The sequence below is a fragment of the Argiope bruennichi genome, chromosome 3 (genome assembly GCF_947563725.1).
Source record: "Argiope bruennichi chromosome 3, qqArgBrue1.1, whole genome shotgun sequence".
NCBI lineage: Eukaryota > Metazoa > Arthropoda > Arachnida > Araneae > Araneidae > Argiope > Argiope bruennichi.
The window spans coordinates 31,999,572-32,019,964 of record NC_079153.1 but is presented as its reverse complement, the minus strand read 5'-3'; the positions used below and the strand labels follow the sequence as shown (position 1 = coordinate 32,019,964).

Sequence of the window (20,393 nt, the reverse complement as noted above, 5' to 3'; positions counted from 1 at the left end):
TTGTTTATTTGTTCAAATTAAACACAAACTTTATCAATTTCGCTCACTTTTAAATATTTCTGTAGTGTCATCATACCCTTTCAAAAGTATGAACTGTCCCCTTCTAAATCATCATCTTGTAGAACAGCTATATATGAATATTTAATTTCCTTTCGTTTTTTAGCAATTCGACTAATAAATAATTTCCTTTTTTCATTTTAACAACCATGACAACATTGTACTGACTGGAAACAACTTTACCTCCTTCAGCCTTATTTCAATAATGAAAAAAGATATCTAAATTCACTTCTTGCATCATATCATCTTGGAGTGTTGAATTTTACATATATTTTTTAATGTCAATTTCTTTAAACGTGAAAACAGGAGTTTCATTCATTCTGCTTACCTTAAGCACAGCTCAAAATTATATATTAGGGCAATCGTAGTTTTGAAGTTGTTATTAAGTGAATTTTTGTGAGTGTTTTTAGAGATGTTATATTCCGGAGGAAAGCTTAACAGATTAAATCTTTATCCTTTTCCCTCAATCCAAAATACTTTTATATTAGTGTTCTTAGGAGGATCTTCATAAAACTGGAAAACATGTTTCATCCTAACCAAGGGCTATAAGCGTGTCTGCTTTTCTTTTAAAAATAGCTCTTATTCCCTTTGTTGAATCTTTACCATCACTGTCTAAAAAATCATACCTGTGTAAAGCTTAAGTAAATAGCTGATTAATTAATTAATTAATTAATTGTTTCTACCGATATTGGATGTTTGGATCCTGCGAAACGAAATGTATAGTTTTAGCTTGATCATTTTAAAATAAGGATTCAAGCGTGCCTATATTGCTGAACAGTCACGTTTATGTCTTTATCCCACTAAGGATATTTGTGAGGTTTTATTATACAGTATAGGGATGAAAGAATAAAAATAAGAATAGAATTTTTTCCAAAATAAAAGCTGAATTTCTTCATTCATTTTATACGAAAAATTAAAAAAAAAATCATTATGTATCTCTTTCTCTATGCTCCTCATTTTATCACGACAATTTTAGTAAGCAAGATATTATATAGAAAACATGGTGATAAAATTGGTTAAGTTGTAAATGCAATTTTTCATGCATTTTTCAATTGAATCATGTTGCAAATCCTTTTCATCATTTTTTTTTATTTTGTATTTCACTGACATTCTTTATTCAAATTTACACTATCTAAGCAATATCGTAAATGCCATTGCTTATTCAATGCAATTTTATTTCTTTAAAATTTAAGAATTGCTTATATGTGCATTCTCTGTTTTCTGTAATGCAAGTTATAAAAATTATTATTTCATCCATATTTCATTTTTCCTTCGCTGCGATTTTATTAATGCCAGTAGTTGAGTAAAATTTTTAAATTCTGGCTTCTTGAGACTCAACGCTTTGTTATTTCTTTGAATTTTTAAGTAGTATTGTTATATTGACGAAATTTAATTTTTTAATTTGCTACATCAAAAAAATTTTATAGTTCATTCTTCAGCAAATATAGAACAAAGTATATAGATCTAATAAAAGTAAAACTTCTATTACTCTAATATGATTGTTTGCCACAAAATCATGTTTACACATATTACATATTAATAATATTATTTTTATATGCAGTAAAAATAGTAAGAATAAATGAGTGAAATACATTTTAAATGCTATCATCTAGAGTTTTATTTAAAATTGAAATAACAGATTTATTAAAACACACATACCTGAAACTCAGAACATTTTGCCTCAATACCATACTATGTGAATATATGTATAATAAAATGACTATGATTCGTTTTTTTACTTAACTGTAAGTATTTAAAACAAATATTGCCCTCTAATCGCCTGAATATTCAACATAAGTTTTTAAAAATATATTGATGTAACTCATGTTAAAAATTTCTTCTTTACACTTCGAAATTTAATTTCAAAATAAAAAATAAACATAATATATAAAGAATACCACTATCTTATTCAATAAGCAATAAAGAGAATAAAAACATTTTAAAATACAAAATGCTTTGAAATTAGTAGCATTTTGTAATAGGACTCCCTGAAAACAATAGCATAGTTAAATGGAACATCTTGTTTACATAGGGAGAAAAAAAAATCCGACATAAACAAACAAAAAAAAATTAATTCCACGTGTTTTGGTTGTTAGATTATATATTTTTATTCCATCTACAAATTGAAATAAAAATAATGTGCATATAAATTTCATGTATATATATTTGTATACAAATATATATACAAAACAAAGATCGATGTTTGTATATATATTTGCAAATATGTTTCGGTGTATCGTAGCGTGATAATGTACACAATCAGTTCCACAACATAATTTGGAATAATAACTTAAAATTTATGGTTTGTAAAAAAACTAATTTAATTGAAAATATTTTGATAAGAGCGTAAAGCTCTAAAGTCGGATGGATTTCATGTAATTTTTTGGATGGATTTAATGTTATTACGTTATTAGTGCTTTTTTATGGTAAGACTGATTTTAATAGTTTTTGGCTATTTTAAAATGGTTGAAAATTTCTCAAATTTCATCGTAACTTTAAAAAAAATCGTATCTATCGAGATTCAAAATCGGGAAAATTTTAATCCTCCAGATTCGCAACGGTGCGTTTGATTCTTTGTCTTTAAGATGAGAAATTGATATAAAAATTATCAAATGCAGCTTTAGGTATCTTTTTGGTATTGAAAACCGCAGGATTATATGCCAGACACATATATATATATATATAAATATCAACAAGAACATGCTTTTTTTTCATAAGTATACGATATAGAAAAGTAAGTCTTGCATTTTTAAGTTTTCTCTAATTGAAGTCATAGTATTAACATGTCCCAAAAGATTAAAAAGCATTCGAAAATTTTCTTACGGTGCAAATATTGTGGTCTCTGTTTTCAAAAATAAACAAATAAATATTAATACAGTTATTTTCCCAACGCTCAATAAAATTCAAAATTCTTCAGGACTATGTTTAAAAAAAGATATAGGTTTAGGAAACATATAGGAAAATATAAATACATAGTACATACATATAGGAAAAACATAAACGTTTAAAAAAACAGATTTCATGAACTATTTCGTTAATTCATTAAATTTGCATACTAAAACTCATATTGCAAATTTCGTCAATATTCTTAGTGTAACATTTAAAAACCGGGTGATACGTTAAGAAAATACTTAAGAATTTTGGTGAGAAATTTGGGGCAGTTTTTTTTTCTTTCATTCTATATTTAAAATGTTGAATATAATGGATTAAAAGTAATTAAACTGATAAATTGATAAATAATAATAATCCTGATAATAAGAATATTTATGAAAGAGACAAATTCAAAGAACATATCCAAGCCAAGATAATCTATTAAGATAATATATAGTGTTATTTAAGCCTGTTTCACCTAAGAAAAAACAATTTCGTGGATTACAAATGTCATGCTCGAAGATAAATCTGGATTGACTTTAATATTTATAACTTAAAAAAATAATAATACTTTACAGTAAAAATATTTATAGAAATTAAATGAAAATTCATATACATAATAGCAAAATAACTTAATCATAAACTGACAAAAAAAAGAGAATATAACTAAATCATTGATATCATTCACAAATTTTGATATATTAGGAGAAAATGTATCTAAAGTAAATATAAATCATTATAAGCAACTAAAAATGAAAATCCGAAAGATCAAATTATTTGCAAATTACTCGATGTTATTCAAATTAGTAAACGTCTTTTTATATAAATATTTCAATTATAAGATTTGATTTTTAAATCCATTAAATGATCATTAAAATATCAGAAAGAAAAAAATTAATTGCTTCGAATTGTCTGAATAATTCTATTTTAATAATGGTAGCATCTTAAAAGAATAGAATTAAGCATAAAATAAATTAAATCACTTATCAGAAAATATTTAGAATCGCTTCTTTTCTTCCTGTTTAGAAATATCTCTAAACAGGAAGAAAAGAAGGACAAGAAATTATATATTCTTTAATTAAAAAATAATAAATAATAAAATTCACCTTATAAGTCTCTTTTACTATTGAGAAACACGCGAAAATTTACAAACACTTGTAGGTTTAGAATACACATCTTTAAAACTACTTCTAAAATTCTTTTCCGATGGAGAAGTTAAAAAAAATTAATTTATTTAATTAATTTAAAAGAATGGATAATTCTGAAAAGAACGTCATAAGTACAGTAAAAACTCCAATTATGAAACATATTCCGACTTATCTGTGGTTAGAACCCACAAACTGAAAATAACTGACATGCTATACTTTCCCTTCGAATCATTACCACAATGAACTTTATCACAAAGAAAAGGGTCAATCTTTAAACATGACGTCAAAGGAACTTTCATCCTAAACAAAAAAGATTCTAAACATCAATGAAGTAATAAGGTGGTTTAAGGTATCATGGCATAACCAGACAGCGTAGCAAAGATAATGAATAATTATTGATCTTTGGATTTTGCACGCCCTAACTATCGGAAGCGTGAAATAATCCAGAGAGGAAAACAGTTAGTCTTCAGAGCTGTTCCTGAAGCAGAGAAAACAAGTCAACTTTCCGGAAACTTCCCGATTATCTAAAATAACCATATACATATGCTTTTCATTAACTCAGGTGAGATATTAAATTTTTAAATAATTGGGTGTTAGTTTCGAAGGCGCGAATTAAATTTAATATTCGTTATCTATTATCTCATTCATTATCTGATGATAGGGAAAATATGACCACCATAATGCAGTTCCCGAGGCAAAGAAATGTAACAGTTTACCTGGCAATATATACTCCCAATCCATGATCTTCATTTCTTTGTAAATTCATTCAACAAAGTTCGTTCTGCGTCACTAAATGAAATAAATATGATAGGAAACATCAAATATGAACCTGATCTCCACTGAATAACAACGTAGTTTACCAATTACTAATCAATATTTCGCGAAGCACAGATTTTTTTCTGCCATCATGGTGGCAAAAAAGATGTTCACGTCTTGAGCACGTGAAGGCAAAAGAGCTACTTTGATGGCATAGAGATCGTCTCTGGTGGCTCACGAGATTACCACGTGACGAAATCGCTTTCTGATAAAAGTTCTGTTTTCTTCGGCTTATCTCCGTCATGGGAACTTTCATTTACTTTAAAGCGGTCATGATGACCCCAAACGTTGTTAGAGGTTAAAGGTGCAATTATTCACAAGTTTAGTTTAGGAAAGCAAAATTGTGTCCACAAACATAAAAGTAAACTTGTCAACAGTCACATTTGATTTTTGATAGCTCCATGTAGACAATTATCGTACGCCAGATGCTGTAATCGTTCTATAAAGAACCTGGTTCTTAACAGAAGCAACCAGAACGAAGAAAGTCAAGCTGAGTATTAAAAGAGTTTTGTGTCACGACACTACAATCGAGTATTAGCATCTATTTAAAGTGGGGATCAAAGCCCGATAATGAATGAAACCTCTGCCGACAAACTCTCTCCAAACATCCACTACACAATAGTAGGTTAACGATTGACACACATAGGATTAAGTAGGCATCAAGTCAATATATATAGGGTATTTTCCATGTAACAAGAGTTTTGAATACAAACTTGTCGCTAGGCGATTCCAGACTAGAATTAATACTTGATTTAAATGGCAATTTATTTTTTCTTGGGGATAACTAAAATACTCATTTATTGCGACCACATAAGATAATGTATTGGGAACTGATATAAAAAACAAATATAAAAAAACTAACAGATAAAATCAACATCTTATGTGCCCTTACTAATTATAGCTATTCAATAACTGAAATGAGGCATTAACTCAATCATGCACTTATATGAATATGTGCTATATTTTTTTAATGCGGAAATAACAGAACTTCACCGATGCAGAATAAAATATTTTGTTTATATTTCAGGAACTTTCTTGTTAATATTTTACTATACTTATTTACTATACTAATACCATACTTAGGTGAAATTTAGGTTTCACTTTCAGAATTTTTTTTATCCAACAAGATTTAAAAATTTCGTTTCAAATTAATTTAGACCTGTTGATTCATTCTTTGTATAATGGTATAATCTGTAAAATATCTACTTACTTTTAAAATTATTGCAGAAGTTTTCAAATCGCAATTTTTTCATAGTAAGCTATTCAAACTTAAAATGCAATCTTACCCAAGGTGTTCAGTTATGACAAGTGCGAAAGTTTCCTATTTATTTTTAATCTGCATATCAATTGACTAATCATTTGCTGTCAAAGCAGAGCCTGAACACACAGATTTAGATGAGATGTATCAATATAATACCTACTACTGTCATAATACTGGATAATTCCAGGCAATATTTCAATGAATTAACAAATGGTACAGTTCTCAGTCATGAAACTTTTTCTCCATACTTTTATTACATATAATAGAGTGTCATTATATGTGATAAAGCATCAAATTCATCAGAATAAATACTTGAGCAAATAAAATAATAATTAAAACTTGTTTAATTGTCTTCTAGCTTACGATAGAAACAAAAATTTTATGTTACCAACATTCACTTCACAAAATATTTCGATAAATTGTGTTTTAAATAAAAAGTTCAGTACCCCATGGAATTATCAAAATTAAGCAATATAAAGAACATCATATTTCTGAAGTTGCTAAAATATTTAAATATCTTTTTCGGGAATAAAATCGCGGATTATTTTTTTTTTTCCCTTCTTTACATTCTGTATTTTTTCATTGAAAATAGCCGCATCACCCAATTCACTAGTATTATAAAATACATGATTTTTCTCTACTTTCGAAATACAATATTACAGTATTTGTTGCTTGCATTAGTACATTTTTAACGACAAACAGACGGTGAAGTCATATTTCCTACTAATTGAAACATGCAGCAATTGAAGGACAAGCATACTGATTTTACGAGTCAATTTTAAAATCTTTGTTAAATACTATGTTCTGAAATTAAAGAATATAAACAACAAGTAATTTTTAAATATACACTTCTATTTAAACAATCTACTCTATTCTCTGAATCTACACACTAGTGCATTTTTTTTTTCTTTCATCATTATGAAAAACGTACTATTAATATAATACAATAACTCTTAAATACGCATTTTAAACTTTAAAAGGTATTCCTATAGAAACAATTTATTATTATCACATTTTAAAATATTCTAAATTAATTTCTTTCATAAATTATTCAATTAAAAAAATTAATAATTTACAGAAGAAAAAGTTTTAGAAAATATTTCGAATAGTTTTAAAATTTTATATTTTGCAAAGAAAATTTTATAATTTTTTAATTGGTAGGTATAACTATTTTAAAATTGATATCCTATAATTTTAAATTAATTTAATGAATTAATAAAAATGATATACAAAATACAGGATTATGCCGAGAATTTTATAAGATACAACATGTTTAATTTTTATCTGCGTTTCGCATTAACTGCCGGACAACTCTTCCTACTGACGAAATGATATCATTTTTAAAAAAAATCCCAGCTCTTTTAAATGTAATTGTGTGCGTGCGTGTGTTTGAATGAAATAGCTTGATTTCTCTAGTTGATGGATTAATGTAAATAACAAATAAATTATTAAGTTCATATTTGTAGATATTAGTAGGGGAAACCGGGGCAAGTTGGCACTCGGCTAATAACGCTGTTAAAAGCCACTAAATGGCAGTAGAAGTGAGAACATAATGTGCAGGAAGTATGACTTCATACGCTCAGAAATTGTCAGTCAGTTTCATAGGAATCTGCAGACACTAGAGGTCAAATTGTTATTTTTTGTTTGAAAAGCAATTATTTACCACTCACTTGTTTTCTTCTAGAGTATACTATATTAGCAATGAAGTTTACTGCGTGATACATTTAGTATTTTGAAAATTCATGAGCGTATTCATGAGAATATGTCTTTTATTTAATTCAGTATTTCTTTTTAAAAAATGGAATCAAAATAAAAATGGCATGACGGGGCATGTTGGCACGAGACCGGGCGGGGCAAGTTGGCCTTGTGTTTTGAATGATGTCGACGACTAATATTTTTTTTTCAGGGTCATGGTTAGAAACAGAAAGAGCACGACAAATTGCGCTTCGACTCTCGGGAGGCCATTTGTGAAGCAATGATAGAGATATCTCATAAAGAATTGTATTCAAAGGCTGCTAAAAGTATGGGATACCTTTGCTTTCCCTAAAACGCTACAGTCAAAAAGCTTCAAAAGACGGGAGTGCCTATCAGAGACCTGCCAACACGAGATTTTTCCACCTGTCAGGAGGAGAATATGTAAAACAAACCTCAGATGTTTATTTTAGTCTCAGTCCGAAAAAAGACCACAAATATACTTACCAGTTTGCTCTTTTATTAAAACGGGAAATGTTTGATTCATGGAAGTTTAGTTATATTAGGTCCCGTTTGAAAGCAACACTAAAGCTATTTGTGTACGGATCTCGTAATTTTGAACCGCAGTCAGATGACAAGGACGACCCTTGAGCTGGCACTCCTTCCTCTCCAAACTTCAACAACACACGAGAAGGAGGAGGTTTGGACCGATGGATTTAACGTCACCAGACCCACTTACATCGGGTCTTGAACTTGAACCCTCCGGTTCCAAAACCGAGACCTTACCACGAAGCCACCAGGACGAGGAATAAGAAAAGGATAAAGGAAGAGGCAGGCTACTATTCTGACAGATACCTCCGTGAAAGAAGCACTTCAAACAAAATAAAACAAACTGTTATGATAAAAGGATTAAAAACAACTGTGAAAATCAAGACAGAAGTCTACACAATAAAAAAAAATTGAAGGCAAGTTAAAAAATAGGAAAGTGGGAAAAAATGAAATGCAGAGAAAGAAAATGAAATTCAGGAGACAAATCTTTCATTCTGAATGGTGAAGAAGAATGTGCGTCTCCCGATGAAGACGATTTTGATATTAACTGTGATTTGATTGAGGGCTCGGATTATTTGAATTTAGAAAAATATCCAGGGATTAATAATTTTATATTAGTGAAACAGTTAGCTGAAGATAAAAAAAAAATTCAAAATGTTCGTGGCTAAAATTTTGAACCGAAAGTGTCTCCAAGAATGGAAGGTGAGTTTCCTCAAAAAAAAAAAAAAAAAAAAAAGCTCTAAAATGGCAAATGCATTTATTTTTCCCAGTAACGCTGAAATATCAGTTGTCTCAAGGTGTGATTTAAAGATGTTTCTGCCACTGCCTTTGAACACTGAATCAACAAAGATGTACAAATATGTTTGCAATTTGAAGTCGATCTCAATTCGTTATATCTTGATTAAATGTTTCTAAATTCGGGAAATAAAAGTGCAACTTTTGGTTAAATTCAATTATTTAAATTTTAGTTTGATAAAAATTCTTAGTTAAAACATTTTTTAAAATTTTCTTTTTAGATAAATACCTACAGTATAATTAAAAAAAGTGCAAATATATAATGCCAACCTGCCCCGCGTATGCTGTCAGCGTACCTCGTCCCAGGGGCACTTTCACACCGATGGAATTAGCTCATTCAACTTGATATTGTTCACTTATTTTTTAACCCAATTGTTATTAATTCCGTTTTGTACTAGCCAAAGAATGTAAGAATGGGTTGGGATATATATCAGCTATTTAATCATTACCAAAAAAAAAAAAAAAAAAATTCGGCCAACTTTTGACTGATTCTCTTTAATATATTTCGGGTATGCTGAAAACAGGCTTACATTAAATTAACTTGGTAGAAAAAAAAATTTCGAAATAAGAGTCTAAGAAGACCCTATTAGCAATTTATGATGTCATTTTAGCATAGAATTGAAAAATTTGGTGGTTTAGTTTAAGTCATTCAAACAATGCTTAATTCAGAAAGCAGGAAATATCAGTATTCACGGAAAAGTAAAAACTCTAAGACTTCGCAAGATATCAGCTGTTATCAGAGACAGATTGCATAATTTATTATCTTTCTACAAATGTGAAAGAGTGATCATTCTGAGAATGAAATAATTTTCAAAAATTAAAAAAAAATAATGTTTGTAAACCAATTAAATGAAATATAATTCTTAATATATATATATATATATATATATATTACCCACGCAAGCGTTTTCGGGAATCTGATTGCATTGTTTTGAATATAAATCATTAGATATACGGAAATGGCCCTGCCGTTAAAGGTCTGTGAAAAGGTTGCTATTAGAATCTAAATAAAAATACCATTAATAAAATTAGAATTATAAAGAAAAGGCAAACATTTGTATTTAAAAATGTTTAACGATAATTTAGTTCAAATACCTGATAGAAAAACTTTACGACAGTAAAATCCCGATTTAACATGGTTTTAATTTAGAGGAAAATGAAAAAAGGTACAAAAACTATAAATAATAGTGAAAATAACATTGCTAAATAATATAAAACATTAAGACAGATTTTGTACAAAAATTCTTCCTTGAAAATAAAAATTAAAAAAAAACCCTCAGAAATTTTGATTTTATTTATAAATATATTGATAGAATTTTAAAATCAGCTCACAAACTGTTCCTCCGCTTCATTCTATAATGTATATAATTACATAGTTCAGCATGAGATTATAAATGCTAGGCGATATTAAAGTTTTAAATGTAGTGTTGGACCTTTTTATAGTGTGGCAATTTCACTCCAGTTCCTTTATTAAAACATCACTCAAAATAAAATGCCTATGAGATTTTTACTTGTGGTTAAATAATAGCATTCATGTGTAGAAATATATAAAAAATAAAATAAAATAATAAATGATTGATACTTATACTCTTTTTTTTTTTCAAAAATGAAGGCGACTGCCAGACTCTAGAATATCACTGTTATCACTTATATGATAATAAAACCTGTTGCGATAATTTTTTAGTATGAATTTCAAACATGTTCTCTACAAACAAGTGTTCTTAAAACTTATCTATTACAACTGTAGCATAGCCTTGGCTGATAAATGAGCTTGCAATCTCACTTTTATCTCTTTTCTTTAACACCCCCTTTCTACGTTGTATTTGTTCTTCCTTTGCAAAACTAGAAGATAACAATCATCCGCTTTTTCTTCGTTTTCATGCCCTAATACTGTTATCTGACACCCTCACTCCCGAGACGGTATATGTCACTCACTGGCAAATAGACCAATCACTTTAATACCTACTTTAAGAAAATACACATACATTACACACACAATGTAACAGTAATACTCTTCATTTCCACCAAACATAACTCAAGATACAGAAAACCAGCATCCGAGGTAAAAATGAACCGCATGAAGTTAAAACTTACAAACGAAACAACACACACAGAATAATGGAATCTTTTGAAACAAAATAACAACCAAATAAATTTTGAGTGATTCTAATTTTTAATAAAAAATGAAGTGTCTCATAAAGTTACCAAAACAAAAACAAAAAATTTTATAGAATTAAAATTTAATTGTCATTTACCCATTTAGGAACATATTTCTAGAAGTGAAAAGTAAATCATCTTAAAACTTATTTTCAGAATTTGAGTTTTGAAATATATATTTTTCAAAATAACGAAAATTTCACTATATATATAGATATATATCCAAATCGAGTTTAATTATCTCTAAGTAATCAAAACAAATTTTCTTCAAAGGATGATTAATTAAAGAAGTTTGGCAGATAAAAATACTCCCTTCTTCCTATATGAATGGTGTGCGCCATTCTTTGAATCATACAATAAAGAGAAATAAAATTCTTAACAATTATTAGTTTAAAAGCATCAACACAATTTTGTTAAAGTAAATCTCACGATGAATTCATGAAAGATTATTTTTACTTTAAATTTTGGTTAAAACTCTACAAGAATAAAATAGAAACGGATATCATTTTTGGAAATTCCTAATGAAAAATTATTCGTTACAAACGATTAATTTGCAACTTAATGTAGGCCTCGAACAAAACAAAATTGAATGATGTCACCATATGAATCATAGAAATTCACAAATGACTTTAATGATTGCATAAATGTTTACTCAACATGAGAGCCATCTTAAAAATATTTGAACGCGCTGCACAAGAATAATTTCATTCGTCATTAGAAAAAAAAACAAGAAATTTCAGCGCCTATAACCCAAAAAATTATTCTTATTGATTAAAATACTTGAAAAGCAAAAGAAAAAAACTTTTACTCAGAATTTGTGTTTGTGGGTGCGTGTCTGTGTGCTAGCACTCTATAAATGAGATCGTTTGAACCAGAGCTACCACAAACTTGGTATTTATACTTTGGAGGGTGGAAATGTGCACTTCTATGAAATTTTTTGAAATTTTGTTAAAATTAAGCAAATTGTGTCGTTTTTTCCGCAATAACTTCCAAAAATATAACAGTTAAAAATGAATTTTACATCATCTTAAAATTCAAAAAATTATCTTTTCAGCAATACGAATTTTTCCGTATTATCTTTTTCTATATTTAATCAATTTTTAAAAATATTTTAAACTATATTACAAGAATAATTCTAAACAAATATTACACATTCCATGAATGTTAATAAAAAAAAGATTTTTGGAAGAATACCAAAGTTATTGATAAAAGTCACTATTAAAGTTGCAGATATTTTTCATTTTTGTTTTACAAGCCGAATTACTATCAATATTAATACAAAAATAATGAAAAACATGCAAATTATAAAATTCAACTTCTATCCTTAATACAAGTCATTATTAGCAAAGAAAGCGAATGGGAAGAAAGCAATATATTTACTTAATTCTGTAAAAATTTGTAAAAGATTTAAATTTATATTTAAAATGCTATTAATTTAAAGAAAAAAGCTAAAGTTTGCATCTTTTTTGGTTAGAAATTAGGTTACATTGTTAAGACTAGAAATTGGTGAATGTATCCTTTTTTTTTTTTTTTTTTTTACAAATCTTAGGGAAGTTAACAGAAGAAAAAAAATACATAATAAAAAATTCAGAACGACGCAAGGCTTCTAAAACAGTATAGATTAAATATCTATCAAAAGTTGAAGCTTAAAAATATTTTGCTATTAAGACCAAGTTACACATAAAATACTTAATTGAAAGTTTTAGAAGGCGTTAATCCAAGCGAACCAGCAACTAGTCTAAGACGTCTAACAATATATGTCAGAGACAGATTTTCTGTACGAAGCAAAACACCTTTATATTTAATTTGGAATACATGTATTTGGTCAACGGAAAAAAGTTCAGTTACATAAAACAAACAGAAGTTATCTTGAAAATGAATGACATGAGGACAAAGGAGAATATAATAAGGAGCCTGCAGTACTCTTTCCTATGGGACTGATACGAGAATATGATAATTAATCAGTAAGTAATTGAAAAATCTAATTTAATGTCTTATTTTGTTTGTAAAATCGAAAGGAATATAAAGTATTAAATTTACGTATAAAAGTAAGTGCTTAATCAAATAAAGTATATTTTCAGACGCTTCACGTTTTATGTAATTCTCTGTTGCACTAAATAGAAAATATGTATCTTAAGTCATTTTCTTGCTTGTGAACTTTGAAAAGAAGTATAAAGTATTGTATAAAAAGCAGTTGTGTTGTTCTTAATTGTTTTCAATGAAGCATCTTTTCACTTGCTGACACTTGTAAATTATTCACGTGCAAAAATAGTTCCTTCTAGTTTTAATAAGACAAAAAATGAATGCTTTTAATATATTATTAATAGAATGCCAAAATTCTGCGCATTGAAAATAAACTAAAAATCAACGCTGCACAAAAAAATGAAAATAATTTTAAGCAGACAATTTTAAACACAATAGATTTTTTATGGACTGACTACTCAGTTATCAGCCATAGACATTTCGTAACAAGATGAAATACAACTTGCGTAATTCATTTTCGGTCGTTAGATAAACTTACATCAACAAGAAACATAAAATATAACTTTTCATTCTGTTAGTTAATAGCTCTATTCCTCCTCTTTAAATATGAGCAAAACATAAAATTAGATTACTTTTTAACGAAAGCAATCCAAATTAAAAAAAAAAAGATTATTACAATTTAACTATAGACCCTCTCGATATTTTTTTATACCTAACGACCTGTTTTCTTGCAATTATGAATAAATAATTGACGCAAAAACACAAAAAAATTCTAATTATAGAAAAAAAATCGCTTTAGAATAAAATTATTTTTTGCCGACAATCATTAAAATAAAACAAGTAAATTCCCTCTTCATTTTTAATAATACTTTCTTTTCTGATTTGCAAAAAAAAAACTTTTAGAGTAACTATAAACTGTATGGAGTATATCCAGTGACGAATTTAAAATGCAGCGGCCGTAAGCGTTACATATGTTAAGGACCTTTCTTTCATAAACTGATGAACTTACTTTCACATTTCAGCACATTCTTAACTCACATTTTAACGATTTATTTGAGATTAATTTTTAATAACTTTATAAATGTTTTTAAACATTTCGAAATCGATAATCGAACTTTAATTTTCGATTTATCTATTTATGTATAATTGCTTAGCATTTAAGTTTGTATCCAATATTATTAAAGCAGATATTTAATGTTAATAAATATTACAATAATTAAGTGAATTTAATGAAACAGAGAGGAGCCTTATCTAATACGCTTAATAAAATATTAAAATATTTTTTAAGTCATAAAATTTGCATTTTTTACAAACTTCTTTATTTGACAAGTCTAATAATATTTCTTAGCCAATTTTTTCTTTCCATTCTCATATCAAAACCACTGAGTTTATCATGATCCTTAATTTAATACTGAAATAATGTGAATACTACCGAGAAACCTGGAAAATGCATTGCATACATAGCAAGTTCTGTAACTGATATGGTCAGGGGCCATTCATAAATAAGCAGTGGCAGAAAATACATTATAAAGAGAAAGTCATTTTAATTCCTATGAACTGATAATCAAATATAATGGCAGAAAATTAACTTTCAGCAATTAGTAGCCCAACGTACGCTAGATCTTTTTATCTTCTCTGTTCCTAATGAATGAATATTCTTCAAAATAGGTTTATCTTCATTCTTGAAAAGTGATGACTTTTATCCAAATTACTTATAAAAAAAAACTAAAAGGAAATACAAATAATTCATTCATTCTAATAATGAAACAAAACGATTTAAACGAACAGAGAATTTATAGAATATAATATATATCAATATAGAAAACATAGAGAATTTAAAAGAACGAAAAGAAAATACCAGAATGAGATTGGCAGAGAGCCAATTCTTTATTTACTCCATGATTAGAGAGTAATTAAGATTCTTTAATTAAGTCAGGCATCAATTTTAAAATTTGGATTTTTTACATTAAACACATGTTATACAGGAGTAACCTAAACCTAATTCCAAAAATAGTTTAAAAGTATGAAAATTAATGAATAAACAAGATAAAAATGATATGATAAACTGGACATTCACATGGACAAGAAATTAAGAAACAATACACATGTTCTTAGAAACTATACTCAGATTTTTCTACAAACGATCTCATACTATTTACAATATTGAACACTTTCTTTCCTTGTCAGATATCATACGTTGTCGTAACATCTTTCTCTGTTTAGATAATTCATGTTTAAATTTTGCCAGCTGCAACGATATTCATTATCTGTTTACCATTTAGAGAATAAGAAGTCTCACAGGCAGTCTGAAATATTTTTTCTCTTTTCGCTTCACAGATTTTTTTAAAGCTATTCTTGAATTAATGAATTAACTGAATAACTTTTAAAAGTCTTTAAAAGTAAATTATTATCAAATTCTTCTTTCTTTAAAATTATTTCAAAAAATCACTTGGAAAAGAAACACGGATTTGCTTAACAATACCACGTGACTTTCCTGTAGGTAGATCAAATTAATAATCCTAATTCGTATATCACACAAAAATATAAGAAATATTGAATTAATTTCTGAAATAATACCTTACCATTTAGAGAAGTAGAATTAAAGATAAATTTTTGACGTGAACTAAAAGGTTTCTTTAAGTATTCGGCATACAAGCAATCAGTTGTCGGGAGTTCATAGTTCCAAAATTCTAATATCGATACTTCACGATGTTGGTCAAGGCTGTTTTCTGGCAAGTTCAAAGTAGAAGACACAGGGTATATTCGCTCACAGTTTCTAGAGGAGAAGGTACACGTAGATACATCCATGATAAACAGAATTACGTCCCTTTTTTTCTATGCTACAACTTCAGATTTCAATCCTTAAAATCCTTTTACAGATCCGATAACTACATGATTAATGGCAAACAATCATCGCGAAAATGAATTGAAGAGTATAAGTTAAAATGTTTTCGAAATTCTCCTATCACCCTTTCAAATAAAGCACATGGCGCGGTTTAGCCGCCAAAACATCTAAGCGATCGGACGAATGTCAATGAGTTATGGAGAAGTTGAAGGCATAAATGTTTTTCTCCTTTTTGTTTCCCCTTTCTCTTTCACCCACTCTGCTTTCCCGTCTCTCCATTGGCTGCGGTTTCGTATCAATCCAAGAAGGTTCATTTGAACGAGATGTTTTCTTTTTCCGCCTCTACAAATTATGCAAAGTACCGTAAAACCAAATTCTTTGATATATGAATACTTAGTTAAATAAAAAAGGTTGAAGGCAGTAAAAAATAGTGCATTAATAAAAAAGTGAAATCTACAAATTATCTCAACTTTTAATGTTACTTTTCCTATGAAACTAACTCTGTTAGCTTACTTATTCTCTAAAGCTTGCAAAACTGAAGAGATTTTTCTCAGAATAAATGAATGAAAATAAGTAGAAAATGGTATATCAATTTCTGTTGTAACTCTAAAGGCAATCAAATTTATTCTCCCACTTGATGCGATAAGGTACTCTTTCTTGTTTTATCATTTTATTTTTTCAAAATGAATCACCTGTTTGATTAACAACCTAATTCTTAGTTTAATACTAAGCTTTTCGTTATTTTTCACTTTTATAAATTGTCTGGAACTAATAGCACTTGAAGTTGACAAATTGTTCTATCCGCCAAGAATCTAGTAGAATGATTTAAAAATGCATTATAAGATAAAAATAAATGTTAATTTAACAAGCATAAATCATGTTTTATTAAGTAGCTATTTGTCTCTAGTTTGAAGATAACGGCTTAGAGAATCTAATTCTTGGCTGTTTTAATCTAATTCTTCAATTATCAGTCATTTCTGTTATTGTAATTAATTCTTAAAAAATCATTTGTTTATTAATTTACAGTCATTTTTCTTTTATTTCGCTTTGATTATTTTCTTGATAAGTAATTTCATACTGCATCGAATTGACTTATTTTTAAACTTGATAAAAGAAAACTTGTAATAGCTATTGAAATAGTATGTCATAAGTATGAAATTGTAATTATAAGTGTGTCACTGCTCTCAAAATATCTTGGTACTACATGTTATCATTATTATTATTATATTGCTGATTATCATGAATTTAAAAAAAACTCAGAATTCATTCTTCTAAAAAACTCTTGGTCACATAATCATGTATTGAGAATATTTTATTCGTAATTAGTGTATCAATAATTATTTTTAGACTGTCAATTTAAAAAAGCAAAGCTTGAATTAATTATGCATGAATTTACTAGAATTTTTTAATAAATATGTTTGATAGTATTTTTCCAATGTAAATAAACAGATTATAATAAAAAAAACATGTCTTAAATTCTAGTGCCAGAAAAAAAATCACCTCTAATTCTTGCCTGTCAGCATTTAGTTGTGATTTGAAATATATATTATTACGGAAAATCAACAACGTCACAAAAACATCCTAAGAGAATGCAACTATTCTCTCTCTCTCTCTCTCTCGACTACTACAGCTCAGTCTTGTAGCTTTTTATAATTCCTTGATGGAGCAAATAAGATTCTGGAAAGATATCGTATCTTTTCTCCTAATGGAGGTATCACCAAAATTCTTCTTCATTTTAGTCGTCAAATTCATCACTAAAGTCGTCAGACGGTCGCAAGACCGGAAGTTATTGATCCGGCATCCATTCAGCATTTGCGTTAGAACTGGATGAATATATATATATATATAACCATAATTTTTGAAGAAAAATCGTGGCCGAAGACGGAGATACATTTTCGAATTTTAAACTCGCTTTATTTCCCTCCCGGAAGGCATGGTTTATGTACAAGCAGCACGGATAAAACATGTCCGTTCACAACGCGGCACAAGTGCACAAGACAGCAAAAAAGGGCAAGAGAGAGACAATGTTTTTCTCCCAGTGCTTATATACTATGAGATTTTGATAGGGATTTCTTTACACATATCGAATTAGGCAAGGAAATCATAGGGATCTTTTAAAAAGAATTCGCTTGGTTCACAATTTTTTATCCCTTTACTCGGAGCGTGTGAACCGCCGACCTCAACATTTTTACAAAACTTCAGGTGAATTAATTAAATAGAAAGAGTAGAATGGGATTAGGGAATAAGAGAATATTTTTAGAATGAATTTAATATGGCCTAAATTAATCTAAAAACTAGGATATTAATTGTTTAAATTGGATATATATATATATATATATATATATATATATATATATAATGTAAGCACATATTTTGTGAAACAGATGGCAGGTGCGACAAGCAGTGAAGGCACTTTGCATTTTTAAGTTCTCTCTAATCCATCCAGGGAGGGCATAATTTATTTACCAAGAAGGCGCGGACAAGGCACGTCCGCTCACAGCAACAGATTAGGCAAGAAGAGGGGAAGAGAGCGATAAGTAAATTATCCCTAGTCTTATATAACATGAGATATTGATATCGAAAATATTTTTTCACAGTGCTAATATATTATTAAGATTCTGATAGGGACTTCTGACGCATGTCAATCACAAGTAAAGGAAACACAGGGATCTTTTAAAAAGAATGTCTTACTGGACATTCTTCTATCCCGTCACGCTGAGCGCGTGAATTGCCGACCTAAGCAGTTTACAAAGCTTCTCTTGAATTAATTAAATAGAAAAAGTGAAAAAGTGAAATACGATCAGGAAATAAGAGAATATTTTAGAATGAAGTTATTGTGGGCTAAATTAAGATAAAACCTTGGAAATTAATTAAATTGAAAATTAGAGTTTAAAATATCATTACGTGTGTGTGTGTGTGTGTGTGTGTGTGTGTGTGTGTGTGTGTGTGTGTGTGTGTGTGTGTGTGTGTGTGGACGAAATGAAGGTACACTTGGAATCAACTTCAATTTTTTCCATGGTAAAGTATTCGTACAAGAGGAAAACAAATGAAACGCGTCTGTTTTCAGAGCGATACAATAAATTCGTATTTTAAAATTTTTCCGTTTGGGCTTTTACTACCAGATTCTGGTAGGGATTTCTTTGATATGAAAGTGAATCTTAAGTATCTTTAAAAAATGCCCTAGAGTTAGGGATCCATTTGTTTGAGTGTAGGAAGTTTTTTTAGAGCGCATATTAGAAATAATTAAATAAAAAAGTGATATTTGGAACAGGAAGTACGAGAAAATTTTAGAATAAATTAACATGGGCTAATTCAAGGTTAAAATAGGAAATTAATTAAGATATAAATTAGATTATGAGATACTATTACATATATGAATAAGAATTTGTTTTCCAAATATATCCATTTCTGATTTTTTCAAAATATATGCATCTTTTATAAATACAAATTAAAAATATTATACGTACATATGAAATGGTCACATTTTGTAAAAAAGTCTCAAATCAAACAGCATGATCGTGGTTTCAAATTACTACCGTTCATTTACAAAATGCATACTAAAATTGCTGCAAACAAAAATGGAGGCACAGTTCATTTTTTTATTCAATAAAGTAGGAAAATTTTTTTCAAACTGCATGAACTAATGTAGAAAACCAGCAATAATCTTCTAACCAGCAATACGATTACTATTTTTAAAATTAAATATATTTCTTCTAATAAAAATGAATGCATGTGTTTGTTGGCGTTCTACAGATCAGACACTTTGACATACAGCTACCAAATTTGGATTTACCTGTCATATTTCCTTTGGAGAGTGGAAATGAGTATCTAGGAGCCATTTATTTAAAATTTTATTTAATTAAAAATTAACCAAAATTTTGGCGTTTTCCGAAAACTTCCAAAAATATTACAACACAAATTTCATCTTTACTTCATTTTCAAATTTAAAAAAGAAACTTTTCAATATTAATTTTTTGCCATTTTTTTTTCTATTTTTAATGAATTTTCAAAAAATATTTTAAACATATTTTCTATCAATACATTTCACATTTTTTAAAAAGTTATTAAGCTGTACGAGCACGTTACACGAGCATAAGAGAAATGAGCTTTAATCAAATATGTTGCCATAATGTAGACAAAATCTTAAATTAAAAGATTAAGTTCACTCTCACTATAAACTAAACCTAGAAAACTTTAATTTTCAGCACAAATCTATATG

General features: G+C 28.3%; 1 protein-coding gene across 3 annotated transcripts in view; it reads right to left on the bottom strand.

The window, feature by feature from the left end:
- LOC129962617 (hepatocyte nuclear factor 4-gamma-like) overlaps window positions 1-20,393 on the bottom strand; it is a 99,244-nt gene that overhangs the window by 23,664 nt on the left and 55,187 nt on the right. The window contains exon 1 of one of the 3 annotated variants that reach the window (XM_056076444.1): window positions 15,912-16,350. The exons of 1 other annotated variant lie outside the window; for it this stretch is intronic. In XM_056076444.1, coding sequence (XP_055932419.1) covers window positions 15,912-16,137 — 226 coding nt within the window. In that variant the 5' untranslated portion in view covers window positions 16,138-16,350. Of the gene's footprint in view, window positions 1-4,792; window positions 5,044-15,911; window positions 16,351-20,393 lie in introns of those variants that run through there. One more of the 3 variants, XM_056076446.1, reaches the window with a different exon arrangement.